General features: G+C 37.3%; 1 protein-coding gene across 3 annotated transcripts in view; it reads right to left on the bottom strand.

Annotated features, from left to right (window-relative positions):
• The window catches only part of THSD4 (thrombospondin type 1 domain containing 4), a 946,642-nt gene that overhangs the window by 342,298 nt on the left and 581,082 nt on the right, over positions 1 to 23,262 (bottom strand). The window contains exon 1 of one of the 3 annotated variants that reach the window (XM_072615573.1): positions 1,748 to 9,599. The exons of the other annotated variants lie outside the window; for them this stretch is intronic. Within the exon in view, the coding sequence (XP_072471674.1) occupies positions 1,748 to 1,819 (72 nt within the window). The 5' untranslated portion in view covers positions 1,820 to 9,599. Of the gene's footprint in view, positions 1 to 1,747; positions 9,600 to 23,262 lie in introns of those variants that run through there. 3 annotated transcript variants of the gene reach the window in all.

Here is a 23,262-nt window from a genome sequence, read left to right as displayed (position 1 = left end):
CTGGTTGAAGTATAGAACATATGGCTTGGAGCAGACATAAAACATACATTCCAGTGTGGACTTCCAGTGCGGTCAGTTGTTTTCAGGTGAGTCCAGAGTCTGTCCCCATCCTCTCTGCTAATAAGGGTAATTGGCACACTGTAGCATTGTTGCTGCTCTGTGATTTGTTCTTCATGGGGGTCTCCCTAGACCATATGTGCATGCAGCCGTGATAGAAATATTTTCCATATGAGCTCTCTAGCATGCTTAAGTGCTTCAGCTTGAGTTAAGGAAGCCCATTTGTCATTTGCTTTGCACAGTAAAAAAATCAACAGGGAAGTTTAAAACTCTGGCTAGCTACAAGTAGAGGGCAATGAACAGTTTTCAGCTACTCAGATCACTAACCCAGTCAAATCCACCAAACCTCCATTCAGGACTTTAATTTCTTCAAAAGACACAGAAACTGTTGTGTGGAGAGCAGAGGGCTTCACGAACTAATAACCCAAAACAACCACTGGTTAATATGAGAGGTTCCCTCTTCAGTGCCTAGAAGCCACATGGAGGTTGGGAGCCTCAGTAATGACACACCCTAAACCACAGCTGACTTGGAGGGATTTTCACTTCCACTTCTCTGTTAGCAGGGAAAGTAATTACACTGGGCTTCCCAAAGCTGTTCGGTTCTCCGACAAGACTAACAAAAAGGGCCAGGAAGCCTCCGTATCATCCTTCAAGAAGTGGACTTTTCACCTGGGTTTTTGATATTCTACTTGCTACTGTACCAGGGAAAAGAAATTCTGGATAACTGCTGTTTCTCTCCAATTATTCAAGGGATGATTCTACCAGACTTTGGTGGGTAGGAAGTCAAAGAAGAATTGGTGAATGTGGTACATACTGATCCACAGGTGGAGGGCAGGCACGGGGCATAGTTCAATGTGTCTTCCTACCTAGCCCTTTATGAATTTTCCCTTAATTCCACTGTCCCAAGATTTTAAAATCATCTATAACACCCAGGTACAACAATGGGCAAAACCCCATTTTAGCAAACAAATGAGAACAGCTACTATGAAGACAAATGGTTTTTTTTTTTTTTTATTTCTGGAGACATTCCATAAACAAGCTAACATCCCATACCCACGCTGGCACTCTCCCGTCTGGACCTCATACACACTCGAGATCCAGACATCTGATCCTCTCACACTGTTGTCACTCATCAAACTTAAGGTGGAAGGGTGACTAAACACATTTTCCAAGGACAATGAAACCATGAAGACAAGAAGAAAAGGGGGGGGGGGTAAAGGGGAGGATGGAGAGCGATTTAAAGAAGTACAAAAGCAGAAGGTGAAAAAAATTACTTCAGCATCTTCCACATTTCTTTCTATATAACACACATGGAAAACAATACTCAATCCCATCCTGGAAATCAGGTATGCCCTATTTCTCTTACTATCACTAGGAGGAGAAATGTGCATGCCAGAGAGATCTCACACGGAACATTATGGGTGCTCAGGATGGAAATATTAGAAAAAGTTTCTTTTAGCTGTTAGATTGATTTTAGAAGCTATTGGATTTTTTTTTTTCAAGAAAGAAAAAGGTTAGGTGGGGGGAATACTGTATCTAGAAGAAAGTAAGGCAACTGAAAAAAATTAAAGACAGAATGTTACCCATCGTCCAACAGAAAAACTGTTCCCTGATCCCTCTTGGTAGATAGAAGCGGAAACATAATACTGACAAGAACAAAACTTTTGACAAGGTATTTTGCTTGGCTTACCTCTCCCTCAGGTCGTGCTAACACTGCTGTTTGAACGTAGAACAATGTTAATATCAGGTAGCTGACAAACATTATTACCCAAAGTTAGAGCTACCCTAGAGGAGAAATCCGTCTGCCAAGTACTAACAGCTAGCAGATGCACTTGTGTCTCAGGATCCTAGCCCTGGAGTTCTGCTACACAGGCAGGCACCATGCGCCTCTCTCTCTCTCTCTCTCTCTCTCTCTCTCTCTCTCTCTCTCTCTCTCTCTCTCTCCTACTACTAGGAGCTCTGCTCTCAGTCTCAGCTCTGAATACAACTGGTAAGTTGATCTCTTCATGTAATAACTTCTATCGAGTGGGGGAGGGGAGGGGAGCCAGCTGGAAGCTGGGGGGCTGCTGTTAAAATAAAGCAGAAAGGGGAGGGACAGAAAATGATCAGTGTGGAGTTATGCATCTGGCCTCATTCATGAAACAAGCTCTGAAGGTAAGCGCTCTATCCATGTGCAGGCAGGAGGGGAGGTGGGTGAGAAGGGGGAGGAGGGGGTGCAGTCAATATCTCATTGGTGCAGACAGGCAGGCTTGGCTACAGAAGAGTGAAACTGAAAAAACTGCCTACTCACACCAAGCTCTAACAGGGTACTTAAAACTATTGCACCAAACACAGTATTTTCCCTTCCTCTAAACATCAAGAGTAGCTTTAAGGGGAAAAGTAAGTCACAAGAGAGCATGCAGTCTGAGGACTGAACAAATGGGAAGAGGTAAAGTGAGGAAGTTCTTGAACTTAATGAATTATTGAGGTGGGGATTGGAGAAGGGGATAGAGGAGGGTAGCTGTTTGATGGACTAACTGGGCTACAGTGATCCTCAGGGCTTCTTTTTTTTTTCTTTATCCCAAGAGATAGTCACTTCTTTATCCCTCTTGCCTGGTCATTCCTCATTGACAACAATAAAAGATCTTCTGCAGAATGAGTAGGCAAAAGTGGCAAGGAAAGAATAATTAGACTTAGGTGGCAGAACCTAACATTTGAAATTTTGTAAAGATGGTGCTACCCCAAGGAAATATGGAGAAACTTCTATGTTTGGTTACAGATAAGTCAGAAACAGCTTCAACCTTAACTTTGATGAGAAACACATCGCCCTCCACCAAATCCCAAGTTTGCATCTTGGACCTGTCTCAAGCATCAGACTCACATCACCAGCTTCTTGCCAGATATCTCCTATCCCACCAACATCTCCCACTGAGTAGATATAAAAATAAACTCATCATATTTCCTCAAAACTCAGTTTTCCTCTTAACTTCCTTATTGCTTTCAATGGCACTGACATTGTCCCAATCATTCACACTGGTACATTTAGAGTAGTTCATTTCTATTCAATACCAATATGTATTACTACCTATGCTTCTTGGGTCCTGGGAATAAAAAGAGGCATGGAAACTCTATAGTCCTGCCCTCCAGGAATCTGTAATCTAGAAGAAAAGCTAAGAATACTTGTAAGATGTCAGAAAATGAGCTATGGAATTCCTCCCTCTTACTCATCCCATAAGTCATTAAATTTTGTTGAGTTTATCTCCATAACTGCTTTTCTTTCAAAAATTTTTAACATTCACTTTTAGAAAATTTTTGATTTCCAAACTCTCATCCTCCCTCCTACTCCATCCCTATCCATTGATTTCACATTCAACCCTTTCTTACCATTCTCATTGTCAATATAGGTTTGGTGCCTCATCACAAGTCATCTGCACTGATGCAATGATTACTCACAGGTTTCTCCTCTCCTAATCCCTCCCTACTGCAATTTATCCACAGAGATGCTTTGTTAACCTTCCTGATACATAAGCCCACTCATTCTACTTCCCAGATCAGAAACTTTCCATGGTTCTTCATGACATCAGAACTTCCAAACTCCAGGGGGCTAGCACATTACAATTCACCAAAAAACAAAACTAAAGACTAGATCTGTGTGAACACAAATCTGTTAAGTGACTGAAAGAATTGAGTTTTTTTAACATCCTAGCACTTGGAAACAACATGATCAGCCTTAGAAATAAGCTATTGAATACAATGATAAGACAAACTAAAGGATTAATTCCTCCCCCCCAAAAAATAAACATTATAGGCAAATTCATTCAAACATATTGGCTTCTCATATTAATGGAAATCTAAATTTGAAGCAATGATCCGCTAATACTTAATATTATATATTCTTTAGTGCCAATTTATCACTTTCATCCTTTTAGCAAGAGAATTAATTTTAACAGATAACATTATAATGTTGCAGAACAGTCCACTATCTTCAAGTTTCTCTGTTTACCCTTGAAAACTTCTAAATTTCCTTATACAAATTTTCAAAATTATTTCCTTAGATCCTTTTCTTCCTAATTCAAGTAATTTTCTTGCTTTAAAAAAGAAAATCCCCTCTACCTCCCTCATGCCACTAGTTTGTTTTTTTTAAAGTGGGAGGACAACACACTCATCTTCAGCGTGGCATCTTACTACCTCCAGAATTTTGCCTTAACTTTAAGACTTTCAGACTTTCTACATCAGAGCCAAATTGAACTGTGTGTATTATACTCTCTTGACTTTGACATACCTTAAATATATTCCTTTCCTCATTCCTGCCTCTGAAAGTCTTTTCTTCCTTCAAAATTCAGCATAAGAACTGCCTCATCCATTAAACATTCCTTGATGCACCCAGATGAAAGGGATTTCTCACTCTTACATTTATTTAGCCCCATCTGACTTGGATGTTTCTGTCCCTCTAACTAATACACTCACCCTTAACATCCGATAGCATCCTTATTTTCGCGTTTGTCATTTGCTTTCTCATGAGGCTGGAAGCTTCTTCAGGCATATTAATTATCATCTTCCTTTCCTTAGTTTCTAGCACAATGTCAGTGTTTTGTAGAAACTTAAAAAACGTTTGCTGAATGGAAAGTCTCATTTTGTTTCACTGAGTCAAATGGTATTTAAAAGTCACTAAATAGTCAACAGTGGGGTCTTACACTCTACACCTCTCAGGCAGTTGTGGGGTCTTGAAGAAATGACTTGCTCTAGAAAATTTATAAATGTCTGCCTGTTCCCACCTTGATTTTTCATCTAGAATACTACCATGTGTACATTGATCATTCTCAAAATAAAAGCTACAGAAATGAGAAAGCAAATATAATGAATCTTTAGTTTCTGATGACTTCTTAGTCACCTCTGACTTGAAAAAGTCATCCTTTCCATTCCTTTCAAATTTCTTTCTCTTTCAGATATTTTGAGAATCAGTCCCTACGAAGGAACACAGTGGATAGGGTTCTGGACCTGACTTAGGAAGATCCAAGTTCAAAGATATTTACTTCTGGCTGCCTCACCTTCCACGTGTAAAATGAAGATCTGCCACCCAGGATTGTTGTGAGGAGAACATGCAACGATATTTGTAATGTGCTGTGCAAATCTTAAAGTGGTGTATCATTGTTGTTGAGTTGTTTTTAATTGCGTCCAACACTTTGTGACCCATTTGGAGTTTTCTCAACAGAAGTACTAGAGTGGCTTGCCATTTCCTTCTTCAGCTCATTTTACAGATGAAGAAACTGAGGCAAACATGGTTAAGTGACTTGGCCAGGGTTACATGGCTAGTAAGTTTCTGAAGCTGGACTTGAACTCAGGAAGATAAGTCTTCCTAATTCCATGCCTGGCAATCAATCCACTGAACCACCAAGCTACCCCAAAGTGTTTTTACTAATAATAGTTATTAAATACATTTAAATTACCTTGTCTATGACATAGATTTCTTATGTATTTGGTAAGGTTCAGGTGATTTCATCTCAAGTACAATAAATGGTGGAGTTCACGCATGATAAACAGATAATCATTGTTAATGAGAAGTTAGTCAATAGCACAGAAGTCACTGGGGATTCAAAGAGTAAGGGTTGTTTGCTTATTTGTACTAGTAATCCCCAACACCTTGTATACTGCCATGCATAGTTTAATTGCCTAATACTGATTGATTGAAAGGCCAAAAACAAACCCCTTAATATGTGCTATTCAGGATCAGATATTCTAACAAGAGAGATGGCATGTAAAATAACTGGGAACTTATAAGACATATACAAAGCATATGAAGTGACTGGGGAAAGTGGAAAAGGCCTTTTGCAGAAAGTGAGATTGGAGTTGAATTTTGAAGAGAGAAGAGGTAAATTAAACAGCCAAGAAGAGGGATATAGAATTCCAGGGAAGGGGAACAGTCAGTGCCAAGGTATAGAGATGGGAGATAGAGTGCCATGTTCTAGGAACTACAAGTAGGAAAAGTGCCCTTAGAAAAATACCAGCAGATGTATCCATTTCACACATGTTCATTATCCTCCTGGCTTAATCTACATATAATTTCGGAATAATCTGGTTTAGTTGAGATTCATGCCAAGCACCCTGTAGGACTATTTTCCCCTCAATTACCTTTCACAGAATCATGGAATCTGAGAGTTGGAAGAGACCTTAGAAGCTATTTAGTACATTCTAGACATGCCAAAGAATCTAAGTCATCCCCACCCTCTCCCCCAAGGTTTCTACACCCCTTACCTACCAATGCAGTCCCTTATTCTCTTATGGAGAGTTATATTTGTAGAAACTTTTGAAGTCTTAAGTCTGTACCTATGTGATTTTGATTCACTGCCCTACTACTGTGTAGAGCATAGGTTCCCAAAGTGGACAATACCACCCCCTGGGGGGATCCCAGGAAGTAGGATCCAAGGTGGGGCAGTAGTAACGTTGGGTGCAATTGGGGGGGGGTGTTGAATAAAAATAAGGGGGTGATGGAAACATAAGGAAAGAAGAAAAGAAAAATTTTGAAAGACTGCTGGCACAAGTTTCATCTGTTACATAACAGAGTTAAAGTCATAGTGATTGCATTATTTTCTAAATAAACACACAAAATACAAGTTATAACTGATCAGTGGTCAAGTCTGACAGCACGTTGTAACAAGCCAGTGTTGACACCTGAGCATGTAGCACGTTGTCAGGAAGTCTAGCATGCATCGGCAGGGATATGTGCGTGTAATGACTTGTTTGCAATACAATGTATGATCAAAACTTCAATGAAAGAAAAACCCCACAAATTTACAATACATTATTAAACTTAAGATGTGTCATTTTTTTAAAAAATGCATATTTTTTTAAAAATTAATTTTTATTTTATTTTTTAATTTAAAAAATTAAAAAGAAAGTAGATTTCCAGGGGTTGCTGAGTAATTTTTTTTTTTTAAGGGTGCAGCAGGCCAAATAAATTTTGGAACCTCTAAGGGTCCAAATAGGATGAATGTAATCCCTCTTTCACGTGGCAACCCTTCAAATATTTTGGAGATAAATATTCCCTTTTCCTTGTTTTCCACTTCTTTCACTATTCTAGCAACTCTCTTTTGGACATCCTCCAGGCCATCCTGCCTGAACTGAACACAGTACTCCAGATGTGAAATGACTAAGGCACAGTTTAGCAGAAATATTACCTCTCTTTTTCTGGATACGGTACCTATCCCAAGGAAGCTCGGACAACATGAGCTCTATCACCCTCTTAACTTATATCAAACTTTCAATTTGTTGAAACTCAGATTTTCACAGGAATGGCATGCATAAACATGCTTATCCCAAGCTGGTATTTTTTTTTATACTTGAATTTTTAAAAAATCCAGTGTAGAGCATTTCCTTATCTCTCCTCAATTGAATCTCATTCAATTTATCCCAAAGGACTAGCCTGTTGAGATCTTTCTGGATCCTGACTCTGTCATCCAGTGCATCAAGTATTCCTTCCACTTCTGTCATCCACAAATTCAACAAATATGTCTTCATCCAGGACACAGATAAAAATATTACCATTTTGTGAGCAAATAACACTCTTAGTTTTCTATCACAAGCTGCATTTATCTTCATGGTGGTCTATTTGCTTATACTCACTGTGAGCCCTGCAAGGCAGGATGGCCAACTGTGCCATGGAATAATATATCTTGTTGTCTTTGGATCCACAATGAAACCAATTCTGCCAATTTCTGTGTTTGCTTCTCCAAGGAGGACCTGTGAACTGTCCTGTCATTGTGCTGTAACTTCTTTATTTTTTCTGCTTTCATTGTGGAAATTGGGGGAGGGAGTCAAGGGATGTGACTCAGTTGTTCATTCATTGTATTTGTGTCTCCCCAGGGCTTATCACAATGATCATAGAGAGGAGATATTGGTCCACTGATTGTTTAGACAAAGGTTACATAATCTGAGGATCAATAGTTAAAATAATGTGCATACTTAGTTACAAGAATTGTGTAATTCTTAGTATCTTCTGGTGCCTTTCCTCCTTTGTAACCATGAAAATGGATAGGGAAGGAGGATATAAGCACTTATTAAGCACCTACTGTGTGCTAGACACTGTGCTAAGCACTTGACAAATATCTCATTTGATCCTCCTGACCATCCTGGGAGATAGGTAGTTCTCCATTTTACAGATAAGGAAACTGAGGCAAATGGAGATTAAGTGATTTACCTAGGGTCATACAACTGTTCAGCGACTGAGACCAAATATGAACTCAGATCTGACTTCAGGATTAGAATTCTATACAATTCTATAGAATTCTATATAATACTGTATTACTTAGCTCCACACAGGACTAAAAATCAATTTGTGTTTTGTGGTATGTATGAGCATGTTTCCATTTCATGGTTAGTAATGTCTTCATCAAAGACGTTTTCACCAGGAAAAGAAATAAATGATTCATGTGGGAAAAATGAGAATTAAGAGATGAGCAGCCTAGAAGTTATACTAGTATCTCTGAACTTTGAAAAGGTTGGAATGACATCCATCTAAAGGTCCCAGACTTAGAAACCTGCAAAGGACATTAGAGTTAAATGAGGAAAATGAACCTCACTGAGATTAAGTCACATACCCAGAATCACACAGTATAGAAGTGTTTGAGGTAAGATTAGAAAGGAATTCTTGATTCCTAGACTAATGCCTTAACAACTATACTCATGTATCAAATTCAAAAGGAAATGGTTGCCACTAAATCATACATAAGGATCTCTGAAGGCCATATATTGACTTAGAAGACTGCATATTAACATCATTTATGTTTTCTTCTACTTTTATTTCTTTTGTTAAATATTTCCCACTTGTCAAAGGATATGAACAGGCAATTTTCAGAGGAAGAAATTAAAGCTATCTATAGTCATACGAAAAAATGCTCTAAATCACTTTTGATTAGAGAGATGCAAATCAAAACAACTCTGAGGTACCACATCATACCTATTAGATTGGCAAATATGACAGAACAGGAAAATGATAAATGTTGGAGAGGATGTGGGAGAGTTGGAACACTAATTCATTGCTGGTGGAGCTGTGAGCTCATCCAACCTTTCTGGAGAGCGGTTTGGAACTATGCCCAAAGGGTTACAAAAATGTGCAGACCCTTTGACCCAGCATTATCGCTTCTAGGACTGTATCCCCAAGAGATCATAAAAATGGGAAAGGTTCCCACAGGTACAAAAATATTTATAGCAGCACTCTTTGTAGGGGCCAAAAACTGGAAGTCAAGGGGATGCCCATGAATTGGGGAATGGCTGAATAAATTATGGTATGTGAATGTAATGAATTACTATTGTGCCATAAAAAATGATGAACAAGAAGACTTCAGAGAGGCCTGGAAAGACTTATATGATCTGATGCTGAGTGAAAGGAGCAGAACCAGGAGAACTTTGTGCACAGCAATGACCACAGTGTGTGAGAGTTTTTTCTGGTAGACTTGGATCTTCATAGCAATGCAAGGACATTAAAAAAAATTTCCAATGGCCTTCTAAGGCAAAATTACTTCCATATTCAGAGAAAGAGTCGTGGACTGGCTGGGCATGTGTTCAATGCGTCTAGAGCAGGGATGTGGGAACCTGCAGCAGTGGCGGGTTCCCACACCCCTGCTCTAGACTATGTCATGTCACATTTAAGAAGGAAGATTTTTAAGAAGGCATTGACAAAAAATAAGCAAGATGAAAAGATATGGAGAGAAAATGATCTGCTATGGTGGAAAAAATCTTTGCATCTATGAAATCACCAAAGTGAAGTTTTGAAGCCTATAAATTGCAAAGGTTTAGGAAAAAAATCAGCTAAGTAGAACTCAACAGAGCTTTCTTTCTCCTGGGATAACCTTCAACAGTAACTTTGTGCTGTGCCACTCAAGTACAATTTTTGTAGAGACACACATTGCCTAGAATGGAAAAGTGCCTTCTCCCTGCTTTGGCAAGGTTTCCACTTTGCATTACAGACCTTTATCCATTCATAAATTTGATGAGAAAGATTAAATTAGATATTTCAAATATAACACCAATAAAAGTCTATAACTTTCCAGTAATGGAAAAAATTCAAAACATACATACATATGTATATAAAATAAGACCACTAAAAACACAACAACAGCCAGGGTATTTGAGCAATGCTGTTTTCCCCCCAGGCATTTTTCTTTTTAAGTGAACAAATGCCCTAACAAAAGCAAGCATTGGGAAAATGTACTTGAGTCAGTAGTGGCTTATGATTTAAGATATAAGAATTAAATTACTCAGACTTAATAAATCTTTGTAAAGAGCTTGAAAATTAGCTTTTTTTTTTTAGGGGTAGGAAATAAATAAACTGACACTGTCTAGAATTAATATTCATTTCTCTCTGGGGACATCCAAAAGGCATATTCTCCCAAAAGGCAGATTCAGATAGTCTCTGAAGCTGGCCATGCATCTGAACAATATAAATTTCATTATTTACATGTAGAAAGTCATCATATGGATATAATTTATTTAATTACATGCTGGCATAATTTATTTTTCATTATTATTTACTTTCTAATTTTACTATTATTATTTTATTATATGGTATGTTGGGGAACATTCTGAAATGTATAACAAAATAGGCATGAGTGAGAAGAATTTAAAATCTGATCCAAGACTAGAAAAGTAATAGAATGGGGTTGGCTCTCATTCCTTTGCTTTTGCAAACTGTAGATAAGGTTGCTTTAGAGTAACTTTGAAGAAACTCTATGAAAAACTATCTTCACTGGAAAGACAACATGACATAACAGAGAGAATACTAGATCTGAAATCAGAAAGATTTGCCTTTAAATTCCGTTTTAGGCACTATGTTATCCTTGACAATTCACTGAACTGTTGTGAGCCTCAGTTTCCTTATATGTAAGACTGGAATAACTATAGTACTTACCTCAGAGGGTTGTTAAAATCCATCAACCAGAATTAAGTACCTGCTATGTATCAGGCAGGGTGGTATAGCAGATAGAGAGTAGATATTAAAATAATGTAATGATCACATGTGATATATATATGTGAAATGTTTCACTAACCTTAAAGCTTTATAAAATCTGAGATTATTATTATTTTTAAATTTATTTCATTTATTATTATTAATAATTTAATTAATTTATTATTATTGTTAGCATGATTATGAATTAATTTTTAGGTCTACATTTCTTACAGTACTACAGAAGAGGAAACTTACTGGATTTCTCAGCTTCATAACATCAGAGTTCCCTCTAAGCTTACTGTATGATAGTGGGACATAGGATACTGTGTCTGGGTCCTATTTATGTCTCATTTTTTTTGAAAACTACATACTGGAATAACTATAGTAATTTTATCCTAACAAATGGAGATACTATTTCTCAGAAATAAATCTTATCCTCCAAATATATGAGCAACTCAATGTCTATATAAACTTATCCACTTTCATTATTTCTGCTACCACCTCTGCGTGAATGAATCCAAACCCCTTAGAAGCCAAGTCCTCTCTTCTGGGTTCCAAATGTATATTACTAACAGTACATACTGAATATTTCTTTTCCTCAGTTGTATCCCCAGTGTTAAGAAAAGTACCTGAAACTTATAGGCACTTAATAAATGTGGATTGAATTGAATATTTCTACTATCACATTTAAATTGAGCACAGCATGGTGTAGAAGTAAAGTCCTGGCCTCAGCGATGCATTTGGATCAGAATTTAGTGTGATCAATATCATGTAAGAATGATATTAAGCCTTAGCCCACTCTCTCCACTCTAAAATGCCATAGAGACACCCTACAACTGCTGGAGGTAAATGTTTGTGCTACTGTTCTTGTCATATTTTGGAAGTAAATGCCCTTTTGCAAACACTATTTGTTTTTAAAGAAAAGTCAGAAGACTTGGATTTGAATCCTGCCTCTGTTATCTATTGGCTATATGACTTTAGGATAGGCTTTTTTCACCTCTCTGCATCCTCATTTATAAAAGAAGAACTTAGATGAAGTGACTTTTGAGGTTCCTTCCAACTTTGACATCCTGTATTGCAATGAAATCAAACTCAGATACAGGGGACAGTTATCCACAACACAGATTTCTGCAGGCTGCACATTGACTTCATTCTAAAGTGTAATGTTATCAATGTTTTAATTGTATTTTTATGTATTTTGCAAAAAATTTCCCAATTATATTTTAATCTGGTTTGGGAAACATGAGAATGTCAGGTGTGGGGTGTTTGATACCTCAGCCCTAATGCACAAGACTTAAGACATAAGACTATATTAGACTGTGAGTTCCTTGAGCAGGGAGTCTGTCTTTTGCCTTTTTTGAATCCATAGGGCTTAACACAGTGCCTGCCATGTAGAAGGCACTTAATAAATGCTTATGGATGGATTGAACTCAACTAATAATGATCCTCTTTCCAAACTAACTCCCCCTGGACTTCCCAATTGTTGTTTAACTGGTTTTATACAATCCAGCACCTCCTCAACTAAATTGAAGTTATTACATTTCTTTGATTTATATTTATGTTATATTTATAAATGGTATGTCTATAACATATATAACTATAACATGTTGTTACAATATGTTACATATGTTGTATATTATTTTTCCTATATAGTATATACATGTAATATAATATATAGCAGAATCCTGAAAACATGGAAGCAGTTTAATGAGTACTTACTGAATAAAGAAAGTTTGACACTAGATTCTGCCCTTAAAAAAATTCACAATTGGGGTGGAGCCAAGATGGCAGAGTAACACCACGGATATTGAGCGCTTCTGCCAAGCCCAGCCAGATACTGTAAAAAATGTATCTAGACAAATTCTAGATCTTCAGAGCCCACAGTATGATGGAGTGAAGCAAATCTCCAGCCCAAGACAGCCTGAAAGGTCACTGGGAAGTATCTAGTGTGCCACACTGGGAGCAGAGCACAGTTCAGTGTGGGCTGTGAGTGCATAGAGAGGACCTGAGCAGGTCTTGGAGAGGCTGAATCTCTCATACCTGTGGTGGTTACCCCAAAATGCTGAGGATAAATTGGAATGTCAGTGGGAAAAGCCTGTGGGACCAGTGCAGGAGAATGGAGTGGTTCAGCCCCAGCCCCAGGCGGGCAGAGGGGTGAGTGGGCAGAGGACCCTGTGGCAGCTACAGCAGCAGCAGCAGAGGCAGCTGCAGTCACTGTTTCTGGAGCTCTAGACCCACTGATTGTGGGGGGATCAAGTGGCTGACATTACATACCTCACTCCTAGTGGAAGTAGAGAACTACCTTGACAAAGAGCCCAAAAGTCAAGTAAATGACTGGGGAAATGAGCAAAAACTGGAAAAAGAATCAGACAATAGAATCTTACTTTGATGACAAGGAAGACCAAAGCATGCAAACAGAAGAAAATAAAATCAAAACTTCTCCATCTAAAGTCTCCAAGAAAAATATGAATTGGTCTCAGGCCATGGAAGAGCTCAAAAAGCATTTTGAAAATCAAGTAAGAGAAGTAGAGTAAAAATTGGGAAGAGAAGTGATGCAAGGAAATCATAAAAAATGAGACTGCTAAAGGAGACCCTGCAAAATGCTGAAGAAAACAATACTTTTAAAAAATAGACTAATGGCAAATGGCAAAAGAGATTCAATAAGCTAAGGAGGAGAAGAATGCCCTAAAAAGCAGAATTGACCAGATGGAAAAGGATATCCAAAAGCTCACTGAAGAAAATAATTCCTTAAAGATTAGAATGCAGCAGATGAAAGCTAATGACTTTAAGAAAAATCAAGTAATTATAAAACAAAACAAAAGAAATGAAAAAAATTAGCAGACAGTGTATCCCATTTGAAAAACAACTGACCTGGAAAACAGATCCAGGAAAGATAATTTAAAAATTAGGGGACTACCTGAAAGCCATGATTAAAAAAAAAAAAAGACGCTAGACATCATCTTTCAAGAAATTATCAAAGAAAGCTACCCTGTTATTCTAGAACCAGAGAGCAAAATAAATATCAAAAGAATCCACTGATCACCTCCTAAAAGAGATCCTCCCCAGAAAACTCCAATATTCCCAGGAATATTGTAGCCAAATTTCAGAGTTCCCAGGTCAAGGCGAAAATACTGCAAGCAGTCAGAAAGAAACAATTCAAGTATTGTGGAAATACAATCAGGATAACACAATATCTAGCAGTTTCTACATGAAAGGATCACAGGGCTTGGAATATGATATATTCAAAGTCAAAGGAACTAGGATTAAAACCAAGAATCACCCATCCAACAAAATTGAGTATAATACTTCAGGGGGGAAAATGGTCATTCAATGACATAGAGGATTTTGAAGAATTCTTGATGAAAAGACCAGAACTGAATAGAAAATTTGACTTTCAACACAAGAATCAAGAGAAGCATGAAAAGATAAACAGGAAAGAAAAATCATAAGGGCCTTACTAAAGCCGAACTGTTTACATTCCTATATGGAAAGATAATATTTGTAACACTTGAGACTTTTCTCAGTATTTGGGTAGTTGGAGGGACTATACACACACACACACACATACACATACATACACACACGCACACACATACACACACACACACACACACACACACACATATATATATATATATATAGACAGAGGGCACAGGGTGAACTGAATAGGAAGGGATGATCTCTAAAAAAATAAAATTAAGGGGTGAGAGAGGAATATATTGGGAGAAGAAAGGGAGAAATGGAATGGGGCAAATTATCTCTCATAAAAGAGGCAAGTAAAAGCTTTTTCAATGGAAGGGAAAAGGGGGAGTTGAGAGGGAAAAAGTGAAGCTTATTCTCATCACATTTGACTTAAGAAGAGAATAAGATGCACACTCAGTTTGATATGAAAATCTATCTTACACTACAGAAAAGTAGGAAGAAGGGGATAAGTGGGGTGTGGGGGGATGATAGAAGGGAGGGTAAAAGGAAAGAGGAGGTAATTAGAAGTAAACACTTTTGGGGAGGGACAAGGTGAAAAAAGAGAATAGAATAAAGGGGGGACAGGGTAGGATGGAGGGAAATATAGTTAGTCTTTCATAACATGACTATTATGGAAGTCTTTTGCATAACTACACATGTATAACCTATACTGAATTGCTTGCCTTCTCAGTGGGGATGGGTGGGGAGAGAGAAAAGGAGAGAAGTTGGAACTCAAAATTTTAAAAATGAATGTTAAAAATTGTTTTTCCATGCAACTGGGAAATAAGAAATACAGGTAATGGGGTATATAGAAATCTATCTTGCCCTACAAGAAAATAGAAGAGATGGGGATAAAGGAAGGAAGGGGTGTGATAGAAGGGAGTGCAGATTGTGGGAAGAGGTAATCAGAATGCACAGCATCTTGCAACAGGGGGAGGGGAGAGATGGGGAGAAAATTTGGAACTCAAAATCTTGTGGAAGGGAATGTTGAAAACTAAAAAATAAATAAATAAATTTAAAAAAAGAACAAAAATTCACAAACTAGATGACACAACACACAGGAAACTGAAGAGAACTAAGACATAACATGCGTGGTACTAGTCATTGTAAGTAAAAGAAGTGCTGATAAAAAGAAAGGATCCCTAAGATCTTTAAGATATTTCTCATGACCTTTCTGCCAGGATGGCGGTACTGAGCATTCTCAATTTCCTCTGCTTTTGTATAAATAACTTATTCTTGCCCTCCATAAGGCATACAAAAGATGGACTTATGCTGGGACATTCTTGTAAGGGTATTCAAAATGTGGAGGAGAAGGCGAAGGAATAGGAACCCAGATGGGGTGGTGAGAGAGTTCTGAGAAGCAAGATACAATTTCTCCTAGATTATACTGACAGGGCACCCCTGGCTGATTGAAATTTTTGCTGAATGGACTACAATGAGGTTATTTGTAAACTTTGTGCTATTTGTTATAACTTTTGCCTTTATAGAGTTTTGGGTGGGGACTGAAACTGTTTTTTCTTAAATATAAAATGTAGGTATCAATATTATCTCTTAGTTCCTCTTTAACTAACCCTCAGAGCTCTCTAATGCACAGGGATAGCACAGTATGAAGGGAAAATGTACAAAATAACACATGCAAAGTAGAATGGACTTAAGTGCCAATGCTGGGCAATGGGCTATGAGAAATTCAAGAAAACTGGGATCATGTTTATCACACTATATAAATATTACCATTCATTGTCCATTTTTATTGATTTTCCCCCTCCCAAAAAACTTGTCCAACACTGATATACACAAAACTCTCTTATACATACAAACTAAATAACTTCCCTGACAAGGTAACCTTGCTTCATTTCCCATATCTGTGCCTTTGAACTGATTTTTCTTGTGCCTGAAGTGTTTCCCTCTTCACCTCTACCCCTTAGAATCCCATGTTTCCTTTAAAACTTTGCTCAAAGTGTCATCTCCTATAGAATGATCAGAAACCTGAAGTCCATACCTGATGAATAAATTCTTCAAAAAGTCAATAGGATGGTACTTGATATGGGAGCACCAAACCAATTAAAAAAGAAATTGATGTTACCTTTCCTAACCACAATATGGTTAAAAATGTAGCAATGCTTTGAGAATCACTACTTCTTTATAGTGATATATTGACTGCTTAGAGCAAGGTCAACCAAAGCAGAAGAAAAGATGAAGAACAGAAAATATAATTGCAACTCCAATCTGAATTATTTAAACAAGGTGTCAACTTTGAAAAATGCAAAATGGAAAACAGTGAGTAATCACCATCACCATTTTCCAGACAAGTCACCACAGTATGAAAGCTAAAGGAACTCACAAATCACCTAGCCAACAAACATTTAATGTCCTTGCCAAGAAGAGAGCCAAAGGTAACAATGGTGGAGATGACCAAGCCATTTTTTTTTCAAAATATTAAAGAAAAGAAGGATGGAAGACTTAAATTTCTGAAGTTGTCACTTGACAGAATAATGAAAAGTAACTGAAGAGAAAACAAGCCTACAGAAAATTTGGCATGAGATCCATCCAAGTCAGCTCATCCTGAAAACAGTTGCAAATGTAATACGGAGGATAAGAAATAGATACAAAATAGAACAGATATGTTGATGTTTTCAGGAATTATTCTTATCAGTGTAGTTAGTGGAATGAGAGCAGCAGCACCTCAGTACTAAGTGACTATGGGTAGAAATGGCAATAACATTTAAGAACACACATCTAGGAAGAGTAACACAATCTGTCCAAGCACATGAAGAAAAGTTAAGTGCTGGAGAAGAAACAATTTTAACGACATTCCAGGGATTGATTTTCAAAATAACTCGAAAACGCAGAATGTGGGTCTGAGGAGTATAGAGACAAAGGTGAGCTCAAGTGAAGCCTTATGTGAAGGACATTCTCTACTTCCATGGCAAGCCATGGCCAGGAGAGTTGAAATTAATTACCTGTCCTCTTTGTATTCCATTTCTACAATAGTATAGTTCAGAAGTTCCCAAACATATTTGATCTATGGCATCTTTTAGGAAAGAAAAATTACTCAGTGCCCCCTCCTGCTCCCCGGAAATCTACTTTCTTTAAGGTTTTTTAAATTTGCAACATTTCAAAAACATGTACATTTTTTTAAATGACACTTCTTAAATTTAATAATTTATTATAAATTTTTTCCCCTGCATTGAAATTTGGATGATGCAATGTTGCATCATGTGAGCATACAGTATGTATTATAAACAAGTTATTACACGCACATATTCCTGCTGATGCATGCTAAACTTCCTGACAACGAGCAACAGGTTTGCCTGCTGACAGTTCTTGTTAAGACCTGCCAGTGGACTTGACCACTGATGGGTTATAACTTTTTTATTTGGAAAATAATGTAATTATTATGACTTTAGCTCTGTTATACAACAGATGAAAATTCAAATAGTTTTTCAAAATTCTCTTCTTTCCTTATGCTTCCACTGCCCCCTTACTTTTATTCAATGCCCCTCAACTGCCCTTGAGGCTATTACCACCCCCATGGGTCATTCCAGCACCCTAAGTGTTGGTATCACCTACTTTGGGAACCTACGAGTCTAGTTCAAATTTTCCTGTTCTCTTACAAAGGCCATTATAATAACCTCCTGTTTGCCCGTCTATTCTCTCCCCGTTTCCAACTCAGCTTTCACACAGCTGCCAAATTCATTTTCCTAATGAATGTTTCTAATCATATCAATCCTCTGATAAGAAGCCGTCAGAACCTACTTACTTACCCACAGGATTAAAAACATGCTCCCTCGTCTACTATTTAAAGTTCTCTACAACCTAATTCCAATGTACCTTTTGAGTTTTATTTGATGGTCCTTTCCTTCATACTCTCTACAAGGATACAAGATGTTCCCCCAAACTCAACATGACATTTCTTATTTCTATGTATTAAAATAAACTGTCCTCTATGGAAAATTCATATCCCCCATGTCAGGAATGTATATGCAAAATCATATGGCCACCTTTCAGTCTTCCTCCTACTTGCTACCTCTGCAGCTTTGGATGTTTACCTACTCCTCCCTCCTAGATAATCTGTCATGCCTGGTTTTGGTGACATTACTGTACGTCCTCATTCTCATGCTTCCTGTTTTATAGCTTCTGCTCAGTCTGCTTTAGGGGATCCAACTCCTTCCCACTCAGAGCAGGGATCCCTCAGGACTCAGTTCTTAGTTTTTTATTTTCTTTTTTCCTTTCCCTCCCTCCTTTTTATTGATTTTATAAGCCCTTCTGGCTTCAATTATCTTTACAGAGATGGTTCCAAAATATATATGTGTATATATGTGGCCCTAATTTCTCTTCTGGATTTTAGCCTTGCATTGCCAACTGCCTGTTCTCCCAGCTGATTCTCTTGCTTCTAATCAAAGCAGTCAGTCAGCAATAATTTATTAAATATGTGTGTGCTAAAAATTATGGTATTAAGTATATAAAGCAAAAAATGAAACAGTCTCTGCCTTCAAGAAGCTTATATTCTATTGGAGGAGACAAAAGATACATTAATAAGTATGTTTACATATGATACATACATATATTAAGACACACACATAAATACAATTTAATTTGCATTTTGCAAGATAAATGTAATTTAATTTGTAATTTGGGGAAGAGAGGGAAGCAATAGTTATAGAGGTTGGAAAAAGTTTCATGTAGGAGATAAATCTTAAGCAAAGTTTTGAAAGAAACATGGGTATCCAAAGAGGCAGAAGGAATGACTGCATTTCAGACACAGGTAAAACAAAATCACAGAGATGAAAGAAGGAGAAAGGTGAGTTTGCCAGGCCTGGAGAGCACACAGAGTACAGGAAGGGGATTAATGTACAACAAGCTTTTTCTAAAAATTTTTAAATGAAAAATATTTATTTACTGATTTTTAATACTATTTTCTTTATAAATTTTGAGTTTCAAATTATCTCCCTCTCTTCCACATCTCCCTACCCCTACGTTGAGAAGGCAAACAGTATAATCAGTTATACATGTGAAATCACGCAAAACATATTTCAATATTAGCTAAATCACAAAACAAAGCAAAAAAATAAAGCTAGAATTACATTTCAATTTGCACAGAGTGCATCAGTTTTCTCTCTGGAGGTGTATAGCATTTTTCTTTTCATTATGAGTCCTTTGGAATTGTTTTGAATCAAAAAGATATTAAAAAAGTAAAAAAGGACCTCTGTATACAAGAATATAATTAAATAGATATGTATGTATGTATACATACACACACACAGAGACAGAGAGATGGGGTGCAGCCGTTCTTTTCGTGGTGGCTAAGAACCGGAAATTGAGGGGATGCTCCATCAACTGGGGAGTAGCTGAACAAGTTGTGGCATAAGATTGTGATGGAATACCATTGAGCTGTAAGAAATGATGAGTAGACAAATTTCAGTAAAACCTGGAGAGACTTAACCTGAACTGATGCTGAGTGAAGTGGATAGAACTAGGAGAAGACTGAACACAGTAACAGCAACGCTGTGTGATGATGAACTTTGATAGACTTAGTTCTTAGCAATACATTGATCCAAGACAATTTCAAAAGTCTCATGATGGAAAATGCTTTCCACATCCAGAGAAAGAACTGATGGAGTCAATGCAGATTGAGGCATACCATTTTCACTTTATTTTTTTCATTTTTTCCTTTTGTCCTGTTTCTTCTTTTGTAACATGACTAATGTGAAAATACGTTTTCCATGATTGTACATGTATAGCATATCAGACTGCTTGCCCTCTTTGGGGAAGGGGAATGAGAAAGGCAAAGAGGAGGATAGGAAGGAAAAAATTTGAAACTCAAAATTAAAAAAAAAAGAATGAAAATTGTCTTTACATGTAATTGTGAAAATTCCTATTTACATTCAAAAAAAAAAAGAATTGTCTTGGATCATTGTATTGATCAGAGTAGTCAAGTCTTTCACAAGTGATCATCATTACAACATTTCTATTAATTGTGCACCATGATCTCCCAGTTCTTCTCACTTCAGTTTGCATCAATTCATATGGGTCTTGACTTTCTTTTACCTTAAACCTCCTCCTCCTCCTCCTTATTTCTTATAGTGCAGTAGTAATCCATCACAATCACATGCCACAACTTATTCAGTCATTCCCCAATTGATGGACATCTCCTCACTTTCCAATTCTTTGTCACCACAGAAAGAGAAGCTAAAAATATTTTCGTACATATAGATTGCTTTTCTTTCTCTTTGATCTCTTTGGGGTACAGATCTAATAGTGGTGTTGCTGGATCAAAAGGTATGCACAGTTTTACAACCATTTGGGCATAGCTCCAGATTGTTCTCCAGAATGGTTCACTACACCAACAGTTCATTAATGTACCTATTTACCCTGTCCCCACCTCCAGCATTAAGTCATTTCTGATAGGTGTTATGTGATACCTCAGAGTTGTTTTAATCCACCTTTCTCTAGTCAATAGTGATCTAGAGCACTTTTTTCCCTTATGAGTACAGATAGCTTTGATTTCTTCTAAAAACTCCCTGTCAATATCATTTGACCATTTATCAATCGGGGAATAACATTTTTTTTTTATAAACTTGACTTAGTTCCCTAACCACTTTAGAAAGAAGGCCTTTATCAGAGAAGTTTGGTATGTCCAATAAACGTTTATTAAACTCCTACTATGTAGCAGGCACCTTCTTCAGTGGTGTTGAAGACAGAGCACAGTGAGTAAAAGTTCAGTTTCTGCTCTTTACAAAGGAAGGCATTGGGAAGAGTCTGGTATACCACATCTTCTAGTCCTCCAATCAGAAGGGAGAGGAGGCTGAGGGAAGTAGTGTCAATCAAGGCTTGAGCTGGCATCCCAGTGGTAGGATTAGAGGTGATGAGCTTAATCTGGGAAGGGTACCTTAAGTTCAGTTGAAACCAGACAGAGAAGCAAAAGACTGAGAAGCAAAGCAGAGTGAAACCTCCTATAATATGCTGTCTCCTTCATCAGGAATGCAAGTTCCTGGAGAACATGGATTGTCTTACCCTTCCACTTTTATCTCCAGAGTTTAATGCAGTGCTTGTCCCATAGATCCTAAATAAATGTTTTTTTCATTCATTATAAGTCCCTATGATGTCTCTGAGGTTTTATTTGCTTCTCATAAAAATAAGTTAGTAAGAAGCAAATATAATAAGTTAATAAGACCAAATATAACCTGACTTTTCAACTTATTAACATATGTTAATATTTCAAGTTTATGTAATTACCTATACCCTATAATTTGATAATATACATCTAAGATCCTAAACATTATGCTTGACAGTTAAGAAATTTTGAGTATCTCTTTCACTGCTTTCTTCTGTCTATAATAATATAATCCTCCATACTGCTCAGACATATAAATTTGCTCTTTTTTTAACCTCCTCATATCATCAGTTCTCATTGATCAATTTGGCAAGTCTGTACAAAAATGTTCTGTCTAGTCTTCATGAGATGTATACCATCTCTAATTGTTTTTATCTGTAAAATTCAGATGCTGGATTAGATAATGTCTAAAATTCCTTCCCACTATAAATTCTGTAACCCTCTTCTTCAGGTTCCTGAAGCTTTAGTTGAAATGATATCATCACACAGGTTGTCTACTGTGTCAATCTATCTTGCCAGACTTATTTTTCATTATTCTCCCTCATGTATGATATATTTTCATGGCAGCTATACAGCACCAGGCCTAGAGTCAGGAGGATCTGAGTTCAAACCTGGTCTCAGACTAGCTACGTGACCCTGGGCAAGTCACTTAACCCTGTTTTCCTTAGTTTCCTCATCTGTAAAATGAACTGGAAAAGAAAATGGCAACCACTCCAGTATCTTTGCCAAGAAAACTACAAATGGGGTCATAAACATGACTGAAACAACTCAACAAAGAAATGGACTACTTTCCATTTCCCATAATGTCTCCCATCTCTCCTTGCCTTTGACCACACTGTTCCTTATATCTAGAATGCTCTTCCTACTCAACAGCTCTTAGAATCCCTAGGTCCTCAATGTTCAGTTCAAGTGCCACCTCCCATAGAAGGTCTTTCTTCATTCCTTTTGATATTACAACTTCCTCTCTACTGCCTAAAAATTACATCATACTTATTTTGTATATATTTGTCTATATAATGTCATTTCCCTCATTAGAATATAAGCCCCTTGAGGGTAGGTATTGTTTTCATTTTCGTTCTTAGCACCAGCCCCTAGCAAAGTGCCTGGGACATAGTGGACACTTAATAAAAGCCTATTGAATTGAATCTGGTGAATTCAATTCACCAATCATACTGAAAGGGTCCAATGATAGTCCTTCCCTCATCACTTCCATTCCTGTTTTCTTTTCTAGGATGAAACCTGCATTTAGGTAAATTCGGGCCATCTGATAAATAAGAATTGGTAAGTATTTTCAAGCTTCAGGATGTCATCTTTTTTATTCTAAGGAGGAATCTCCCATATACTTGGATGCGCCTAAGATACATGTACTTTACTATGGCAAATTCTGCTTTCCTGAATAAGGATTCAATTTAGTCAATAAAGTAGAATGTGTGTTGTCTTGAAAGGAGAATAACTCCCAGGGCACTTTATCTGCTGAGTCTCAGAAAAGGATGCCAAGGTTTTGCCAGAACATATTCTGAAAAACATCCAAAGCACAAATTAACACCCACTTTCTGGCTACTGGAATCTTTCCTGAGAAAGCCACTTCCACAAAGCATGAGGGAGCCTGGGTAAACCAGGAAGCCAGATCCAAATTTATTACTTTCCAAAAAAATACAAAATTTTCATCCAGCTGCTAAGTTGGTTGTGAATTTTTCTTTTGCCCTTT

Source organism: Notamacropus eugenii, chromosome 1 (assembly GCF_028372415.1).
Source record: "Notamacropus eugenii isolate mMacEug1 chromosome 1, mMacEug1.pri_v2, whole genome shotgun sequence".
In the NCBI taxonomy this organism is placed as follows: domain Eukaryota; kingdom Metazoa; phylum Chordata; class Mammalia; order Diprotodontia; family Macropodidae; genus Notamacropus; species Notamacropus eugenii.
Note: the sequence above shows the minus strand (reverse complement) of the source record. Positions and strands in the feature narration are given on the sequence as shown.